Genomic DNA, 10,277 nt, shown 5'->3' on the forward strand with positions numbered 1-10,277 from the left:
ACGATACTGCACAGGCAGCCCTGCTGTACTGTCCCCATTCCATTCCTCTAAACCCAACAACGCTATGGAGAAGCGCAGATCAACGACATGCTCTTATTAAGATAGGTTACGAGAAACAAAAAGATAGTACAAAATAGAAATTATTACCGTCCGTACATGTCCAGCATGCAGGATTAATATTTAATGGAGATTTTTGTTTCAATATATATGCGAATATAACTAAGCAGGCAACCAATGAGATGTTGCATAAAATGCCCCCCCACCCCCCTTTGCGGGATAAGTAGACATAATTCAAGATTGCATAATGTGGAGTCTTGTTTATAAATTCTATTTTCTTTTTTCAGGCCCTATACGCCGGTCGGTCATCCCACTAACAGCCACCGTAAAAGCAGTAGCCTGAAACGAGGAAAGTTCACCCGCCGTTTCTCTCTTCTCTCAGGAAGATGGAAAAAAGTATCCTCACTACAAGCAACTAATCTACAAAGATGCGACGTTGACCAAACATTCTACCTTGTTCTTTGTATCTCAGTTGTCACGTGGGTGGAGAGAGATGGTTACATATGAGAATATTACTATTTCATGGATTATTATTCTAATATGAATATAGTTGCTGTCATTAGTATAGTCAACATGAAGGCGTATTTGATTATTATTGTTTGTTCATCAGCATCAGTTGGTGGTGGGGTAGGGGAGAGTCAATAGAGCCATAATAACAACTCACATGAAAAACTCTGGAGATGACGGGTTGTCACTTGCTGACCCTGCCTTGCGGATCCCGTTATTCGCTCCCGTTCCCGTCAGTTTCTCGCACTTGAGTTTGTAGGCGTCCCTCTCGCGCGCCAGCCGATTGATCTCCGCCTTGAGCGCCTCCACCTGGTTAATCAGATGAGTCTTCTCGTTCTCCAGCACATGCTTCTGCTGCACCCGCTTGAAGCGGCAGGACTGTGCGTAGCCCCTGTTTTTTAGGGTCCGCCTCTTCTGCTTGAGATGGATGACCTCGTCCTTGGTGAACCCCCGCAGGTGCCTGTTCAGCTCCCTCACAGACATGGACACCAGTTGATCATCAGAGAATCGGTCCTCCACGTTGCCTAAGCCTTGGTGCCCCTGGCCCTGGTGGTCGTGTTGGTGGTGGTGTTGGAGGCGGTGGTGGTGGAGGGCTTGGTGGGAGTCTGGGGAGACGGGGGACGGGCTGTCTGGGTCCTGGCTGTGGTGGTGGTGCTGGGTGTGTGGGTGGCTGTGGCCCCCCGGGTGTCCAGGCAGTTCATCTGGGTGGTGCGGAATGCCTCCCCCATAGGGATGGTGGTGCTGTTGAGGATGGCCATGGTGGTTGTGGTGGTGGTGAGGCCCTCTGTAGCCATCGAAGCCGCCCTGCTGCAGCTGCTGCTGGACATGCGGGGACGGGTGTTGGCCATGGGCTGTGGCTCCAATCAGGGCCTCCACTGCATCCTCCGGGGTCAGGCTTAACGTCTGTGGGTCGATCTGCTGGTGGTACCCGCCGTTGGGCATCCAGTAGAGCTCCTCCAGATGGTTCTTCTGCTCTGTGGGGCTGAAGCTGGGTGAGGAGGGCACCGAGCTGCATGGTGTGCTGATGGGGGTGGAGGACACAGAGCCCTGGGGCTGGAGCCGAATACACTGGCGCACCCCGGCGCGTTCCAGCCCGGCCAGACCTTCCTTCTTCACGTCAAACTTCATTAGGTCAAAGTCGTTGACGTATTCCAGAGCCAGAGGGCTGTTGGGGAGCTCCGGGCCCATGCTCAGCTCTGCGCTCATGGTGCTGCCACGACTCTGCTGAAGATTGGCGAAGGTGTTTCCCAGCGTCGCAAAAACAGACTTCTTAAAAATAAGCGTCTGTTCTCCCCGCTCGTCTCATGCAGTAGTTTTTCCTATTCCTCCAATGCAGCAGACTCGTGTTCAGAGAGGTACAAAAGTAGAAAACGAAAAAGAAGTGGAAAAAAACTTTCAGACTAGGGCACTGCAAACGACATGGGAATTTACGTCATGTAGCCTACTTCTGCTAACTGGCTCTGATCTGGTCAACAGACGTGGAGTGGTGGTAGAAATAATTTCGTCTCAGTGCAAAGATTAAACCGTCAGTCCTTTCAGCAGAAACTAACTTTTAAAAAAATTACAAAAATACAAAATAAGAAAATAATACCGAGTTGTCGTTGAACCAGGCTCCTGTCCTTGTCAACTTTCTAGATATAATGTATAGTCCTTGTTTTTCGCCAAGAAAATAATAATAATAAAATACTTGTGCGTCTGGTTTTTGATTGGAGAAGTAGCCTTCCAGCTCTGCACCGCAGAGATTTGAGCTCTCCTCTCCTTCCTGAGACGCTCACTTTCGAGTATTCAGCAGACTGCGCTGACTGCCAGCACTTTATTCTTATAGCGCGCCGTGACGTCAGGCTTGAAGGTAGGTCCCCTTGTCCGTCTCCAATAGGAGCGGTTTATTCTACGGATTAGAATAACAGAGAAGATGGGGAGAGGTGGGAGGAGAGTGAGGAGAGGAGGGGGAGCGCTCTCTCTGACAGCTACAGACAGTCAAGTCAGCTGACTGACTCCCCCAAACGAAGGAGGGAGGAGAGGGGAGTGAGAAAGGCTAGAGAGAGAAGAGCCGAATGCTTTCACTTAGGGGAACCAGTGGCATGTTATCGTTTAACAGGCCGCGTTTTATGCATAATTCCCCTTCTTCTATGGCAATTATCTCCCAGTTTACACGGAGTGAACAGAGAGAACAAAGTTATCCACATGCAGTGCATTCAAACAGTATTCAGACCCCTTGACTTTTTCCACATTTTGTTAGGTTACAGCCTTATTCTAAAATGTATTAAATTGTTGTTGTTTTTTCCTCATAAATTTACACACAATACCCCATAATGACCAAGCAAAAACAGGATTTTTGAAATGTTTGGTAATTTATAAAAAATACAAAACCGAAATATCACATTTACATAAGTATTCAGTCCATTTACACAGTACTTTGTTGAAGCACCTTTGGCAGCGATTACAGCCTCGAGTATTCTTGGGTATGACCCTACAAGCTTGGCACACCTGTATTTGGGGAGTTTCTCCCATTCTTCTCTATAGATCCTCTAAAACTCTGTCGGGTTGGATGGGGGTCACTGCACAGCTATTTTCAGGTCTCTCCAGAGATGTTCAATCAGGTTCAAGTCCGGGCTCTGGCTGGACCACTGAAGGACATTCAGAGACTTGTCCCGAAGCCACTCCTGTGTTGTCTTGGCTGTGTGCTTAGGGTCGTTGTCCTGTTGGATGGTGAACCTTCGCCCCAGTCTGAGGTCTTGAGTGCTCTGGAGCAGGTTTTCATCAATGATCTCTCTGTACTTTGCTCCGTTCATCTTTCCCTCAATCCTGACTAGTCTCCCACTCCCTGCCACTGAAAAACATCCCCACAGCATGATGCTGCCACCACCATGCTTCACTATAGGGATGGTGCCAGGTTTCCTCTAGAAGTGACACTTGGCATTCAGGCCAAATAGTTCAATCTTGAGTTCAATCTTGGTTTCATCAGACCAGAGAATCTTGTTTCTCATGGTCTGAGAGTCTTTAGGTGCCTTTTGGCAAACTCCAAGCAGGCTGTCATGTGCCTTTCCAAATCATGTCCAATCAATTGAATTTACCACAGGTGGACTCTAATCAAGTTGTAGTAACATCTCAAGGATTATCAATGGAAATAGGATGCACCTGAGCTCAATTTCGAGTCTCATAGCAAATGGTCTGAATACTTATGTAAATAAGGTATTTCTGTTTTTTATTAATACATTTATTTTTTATTTAGTCAATGTGGAAAAAGGAAAGGGTCTGAATACTTTCCGAAGGCACTGTACATACAGATCCAGTAAGTAGCCTAACTTTGTGATGTTGTTGGTGAAAAGTGTTTTACGGTATTGGTAAACATATTTCACATTTACTCACGCATAGAGTGTAAAGCCCTGTAAGTGATTGCTCAAAATAACAAATAATTTCAAATCTGGAGTAAAAGTTAATATTCAATAATCATCATCATATTCACATGGACCAGGCATTGAATTAGCATAGAATAGATTGCAACTATTATAGTAAGGTTATATTTTAAATGGTCACAATATCACAATGGTATCTTATGGAAGATCAGGTATTATGTTGTATTTTGAAGACATGTAGGCCTTTTTACTTTTACTTTTCAGTGAGCTGTTCCGTCTTCACAACGAAACCTAGGCTATATATTTCCAACCCCCCAACTAGAGAAACATGATTTTGAAAATGTTCTTCTTAAAACCTCCTTTGTAATTGCATCTCCAAATGTTGTTCTTTGTCAACATAGTTTATTCTGAATCACTTGTTGTCATGTTGTGGTCAACTTGATTATTTTCTGACGCTCAATTATTATTTACCCATCATACCCACAATTATTAATACCAGATAATGTTAGTCTATTATCTACTTTGTAGGCCTATAGGCACTGTACCCCTACCTACATATACAAATTACCTCGACCTACCTGTACCCCCGCACATTGACTCGGTACCAGTAACCCCTGTATATAGCCTTATTATTGATATTTTATTGTGTTACTTTAAAAAAAACAATATATATATATATATATATATATATATATATATATATATATATATATATATATATATATATATATATTCAATTTTTTTCTTTAGTATATTTAGTAAATATTTTCTTAACTCTTTCTTAAAACTGCATTGTTGGTTAAGGGCTTGTAAGGAAGCATTTCACAGCAAGGTCTACACCTGTTGTATTCGGCGCATGTGACAAATACAATTTGATTTGATTTATGTGTGTGTGTTTTCCCAAAATAGCCACTTCCAAGTTCAAAATATTGAGAACAACCCCCCGGAAATCAGGGACACATTGAGAAAAGGTTGCGTTGTTAGACCAAAGAGTACAAGTAGCCTACAATCTGACATCGTGCCAATGGTAATATCAGCATGTTCGAGCGAGAGACAGAACGCTCTTTCTTCGCTCGAACATTGTGTAGCGCAGCACGTTAAGGCATGGGAAGGATTGGGAAGCACCACTGGTGAGTACCGTGAAAAGAGGCTCAAGACTGCCGCTCCGTGGTCCTAACTGACGCTGCACAGAGACCTCGCGAGGCAATATTGTTTTTTCGTTCAATTAGAAGCTAAATGTATCTTTAAATTGATTAGGCTACCAGTTTTTCTTTTAGGTATTGATTTTGTTGATAGATAACACATTACTCGATACTATTGCGTGCAGCCTATTTCTTATTTGTGGCAAAATAAATTAGAATGAAGTTAAACAACCAAATTAAATATTCTCAGTACAATTAAAGACGAACTTTAAGAATATAAAATTGAATTGTGGGCCTTTGCATTTTGTTTTCATTGCGATTAATTGCCTGAATCTGTTATAGAGATGTCTTCATATCCTGCAAAAGGAAGCTGCTTGTAAATGAGTCAATTTGAAGAATCGATTCTATTATCATTTCGTTTCCACCTCATATACAAGCCTGAGCTCATGCCTCAGGCTCCGCCAAGAGTTATCGATTAGGCTGGGATGGAGGGGACAAGGCGCCAAGTGCACACATCATCCAATAACTGTTTGTTTAAATACTTCGTTAACTTAAATTCTGCATTTCTTCAACTCTGCACAGAAATACATTTGTAATCTCAATCTTTTCCCACAGTTATCTGTTTAGATGATTATTATTATTATTCAGTCCATATTAGGCTACTTTTTTATATAAAAAAGACAATACATGTTCACCTTGTCTGTCCTAAACATCGAATAAACTGAAGACTTGAGTAGCAGCGAAAAGGGAAGGAATGTGCTCTCACATTGTCAGTGTTATAACGCCTATTTTTAAAAGTATTTCGAGTTGTTAGTCTGCATACCTAAAGCTGATTGACGTTTTATGCAGTGATAAATGTACTCTACTTTCTGACAGAAGCGAGATTTCAAATCCCCCAAAACAAATATTATTATTATTATTATTATTATTATTATTATTATTATTTATATTATTATCAATAATAATAATAATAATAATAATAATAATAATAATAATAATAATATATGTTGTTACTATAAGGCTATTAAAATGTACTACACACTTGGCTATAATAACATAATTATATTTCCAATAAAAGTTCATATTTAGAATATAATTAATCCATCTTCTTCTGTAAACTATTAGTCTCTAACCTTCCTAATATCAGCAGAAGATCACCAGGAATTTCTCGTGCTCCCTGCCTGCCTGAGTGAAGTTATATCTCGTGCTGAAGCGATGGGCCGGCGACAGCATTAGTTCCTCTTTACCAATTATCCCCTGAAACACCTCCATGTGGAACTGAGCGTGAACGAAACTCTGACAACATTATCTCAAACGCCCCGTGCATACCAGACCATAGCGAAAGGCTATAGGGTACACATACTATTCTACAGGTATATAACTACCAAACCAGTCTCATGAGCTACACCTCTACACCCGTAGACCTAACTGTTAAACAGTGACTCTCCTGCGTCTTAAAGCCCCATCTAGCTCAGCAACATGTTTTTTTCCGACCTGAAGGCAGCGTCATTGGCGTGTAATGCGCTGTAATATACCCAGACCCTGTCATAAAGCGAGCACCCAGGCCGCCGTTGGCTCTCCCCTTTCGGTAATAGCATCCAAAAGTGTTCATGTCAGCAGCATATCGCTGGTTAATGATCTATTAAGTGATCCGTGTGCTTGTGGACAGCGAAAAAAGTGTTGATGCTTGCTTATTTATCCTCTAGTGAATCTCCCATCCTACGGAATTTAGGAATAAATAACAATAAATAAAATCGCCTTTAAAATGTTCACATTTAAACAGTTTACAAGGTGGCTGGCTGATGTACGTGGCACAACGCACCCTGTAGTGGAGGAGTAGGAGGCCATAGCACCTGTTCCTGTAACAGCGAGTGGGCACGATGCCTGCCAGTTTGATAACGTTAGGAGTGGCCGCTGCAGCTAAGCTGAAACTCCACCAGTGAACTGGATGTGTATCTTTTGTGGCTTGCAGGACTTCAGAGCGCATCTACCCCAGAAGTGCATGCAAGGATGTCGTGGCGCGTGCGGGGTGGCGGCTGTGGTGCATGACCAGAGAAGCTCGAGCGGATGGATATCATTCTGTTTTAGAAGCTTCGGTATTTGTCCTAAAATTTGAATACTTTGAAACGGGCCGGTTCGTGTTCATGAAATTGGGTAATGGTGTGTAATTTACTGGAGCCCGTTGCAGGCATAATGATTAACGCAAATGTTCCCTACAGATCATTTATCAATTCCAGGAGAGAGAGAGAGAGAGAGAGATAAGGTGTGTGTGTTTGCATGCTAGAGAGAGAAAGAGAGAGAGAGTGTGTGTGTGCGAAAAATCATGATTTGTATTGTGTTGCGCACAGAGAGCCTATGGAGTCACCAGGATGGCTTTCACGCACTCAGACATTGCGCAAATTAGCTTTAGGACAGAAGCATCGCCCTTGAGCAAGGCACTTAATCCTAATTTGCTCCAGGGGCGCCCTACTACTATGGCTGACCTTGTAAAACAACATATCGCACTGGGCACAGCCGTCAATTCAACGTCTATTCCACGTTGGTTGAACTTAATTTCAGTGGAAACAACATTGATTCAACCAGTGTGTGCCCAGTGGGATTTCACTACACCAGATCTTTGAACTGCAGTGAAAACATGTATTATTAAGGCGTATCATCTCTGTGTAGGCTACACTCTGCCCTGAGCCTTGTTTCCCAGTTGTAATGTATCTTAAGCATTATGATTGCTTGCTGTTTGGGGTTTTAGGCTGGGTTTCTGTATATCTGCTTATGTAAAAAGGGAAAACCTTTGATTGATTGATGATGATTGTATAATGTAGGGGCACAACTTTGGTTTTAGAAGTGGGGGGGACATAACCTGGCAGGGGATCCTCCCTCAGAATTTTTTTTGGCATCTAAAGCTCATTTCCTGCATTTCTACGAAGGGCTGTCCCAACAAAAAAAACTAATCTTGGTCTACCAAGAGTAGTCTTTTTTTGGTGTGTTTTTGTCCATATACAGTATAGACTAGACACACTATGTGTTTTCATAAAATCAACTGTATGTACTGAACTTGTCTGATGCTTTAAGCTCTCTGTTTTATTAAATAACGAAGACACACAAATGACTCAAAGGGAGCCAGAGATCAAGATAGCCTAACCAGAAGAAAAAAAAAACGGTTCCCGACCCTCCTTCTCCTGTTGCTGCTGGCCTTAGCAGTTATGCTCCTGAAGTTGCCGGTAATAGGCTACACCAGCGGTCGGCAACCTTTTCCATTTGGAGTGACAATTTGTCTTACCATTTCTACCAATCTGCGTGCCAGTTATGATTTTCATATGCACATAATAGTCTTTGTATCTCAAAATAATTGTCTGTTGTTAATCTATATTTTATTTAAATCTAAATGAAAATTATACAAATCTAAAAGTAACTTTTACTGCCATTGCCAACTATGTAATAATAACCTACATAAAGCCAACACATAAAAACATTCCTGGAAGGAAATATCCTGATAAAAATAAATATCCTATAAATCACATTGGCTACGCATGGCCTGTCTGCAACGATCTTGAAACATTGTATAAACTATCAACTGGGTCGCCCCAAAACTCCAGCTAGCAAACTTGAAACATTGTATAAAATATTCTGGGCCCTCAGAGTTCCCCGTGCCAGTGAGCTGTAGGGTATTTGTGCAAGGGATAAGAAGTAATCAGGTATTTTATGACGTTTCCACTGGATCAGATTATTATATTTTTCCCTTTCATGCCGAGTGGTTATCGAAAGGCAGAGAACTGAAAATATTGTTCAAACACTTTGAGGACCTATTGTCATTCTCAATTGATTCTGAAAACAGACTTTGTTTACTTGCTGTTTGAGGTGAAGAAAAATTACTTTGAGAAGCTCCACAGCTCATTAGTGGTGGTGAGTTAAGACAATCAGAAATACTATCAGACATCCCCAAATATGCACATTTATAGGCCTACATTTGCGTTCAGGCCAGGTAGACTAGTCCTACTTCTATATGCATAATCAGGTGCGCGTGCTTACTCAACATTGACAGGAGCATTTCAAACAAAAGACAATGAATAAATTGACAAAACTCGTAAATGTAATGAAATAAACAAAAACATGTTTCTCACAAGTGTAGCATAGGTTGTGAGTTCTGCAAAACACCTCAATGGATTAGTCCACTGAGACAGGCGCAAGTCACATAGGTGTCTTGTGTGCCATGAAAAACAAACATATATTTGTGACTGCTCGACTAAAACAATCTCATGTTTTCAATACAGACCCCTTTTGTCATACAGTAGGCTATTCCATATAAGGTCCCTTTAATCTTGTAAGAAATAAAATCTAGTGATACATGACTTGACATTTCTGCCTGTCACGGAATCAGCCGAGGCTGCTGCTCCTCCCTGCTCGGGCAGGCTTCGGCGTTCGTCGTCCCCGGAGTACTAGCTGCCACCGATCTATGTTTCGGTGTTTGACTTGTTGTGTCCTGATTGTGTACACCTGTTCCCCATTATGTTGTATTGTATTCCCTATTTAACCCTCTGTCGTGCATTGTGTGTTGTGTGTTATTGTTTGCGTCATCGGCAGTGTTCGTGTGCGGGTTGTTTGTTTCCTCCGATGTTTGGAGATAGTTTTTTCACTGGTTACTTTCGATTAAAATACGGTTTCCAGTAAGCTCTGTGTCCTGCGTGTGACTTCACCTACCGCATTTCGCTGTCGCCTTCTGACACTGCCATCCATTGTGACATTGTGGAAGGATAACCAACCTTCAAATTAATGGCAATGCATTTCTTAGCCGCTATAAATGCTAGGTTACACAGTTTCTTCTGATAACAGTCTCCAGTATCAACATTTCCAAGCAGACAAAAACAGAGTGAAGGGAGAATCTGTAGACATGCTGAGATAAAATAACATACTCTTTGCCAGAATTCAGCCAGCCTTAACAAGATAATAACATATGTAAATATGTCCCCTTTTGTGATTAACACTTCCAGCAGAGGAATTGCATTTCTGAGTGCATGATATTCAGTTTCCCTGGCATATAGGATGTTCTATGGATGGTCTTAAACTGCAGTAATTTATGTCTGAGATTATATGAACATGACAGGGCATTCAAACCTATCTGTATCCATTCATCATCATCAATATTGTGTTGTGTACTGACTGACTGTGCCCCATGACAGTGTAGTCTGTAGAGATGTGTATCCCGTGTCAGTGTGAAAAG

General features: G+C 42.1%; 1 protein-coding gene across 1 annotated transcript; it reads right to left on the reverse strand.

Annotated features, from left to right (window-relative positions):
- Positions 1-717: 717 nt before the first annotated feature.
- LOC311147346 (transcription factor MafB-like) lies at positions 718-1,983 on the reverse strand (the record flags this gene model as incomplete). The annotated part of the gene is given in 2 exon segments (XM_084184032.1): positions 718-1,858; positions 1,860-1,983. Coding segments are annotated over 2 exon segments (1,152 nt in total). The 5' UTR covers positions 1,871-1,983.
- Positions 1,984-10,277: the final 8,294 nt, after the last annotated feature.

Source organism: Coregonus lavaretus, assembly GCF_964263955.1.
Source record: "Coregonus lavaretus genome assembly, chromosome: 20".
NCBI lineage: Eukaryota > Metazoa > Chordata > Actinopteri > Salmoniformes > Salmonidae > Coregonus > Coregonus lavaretus.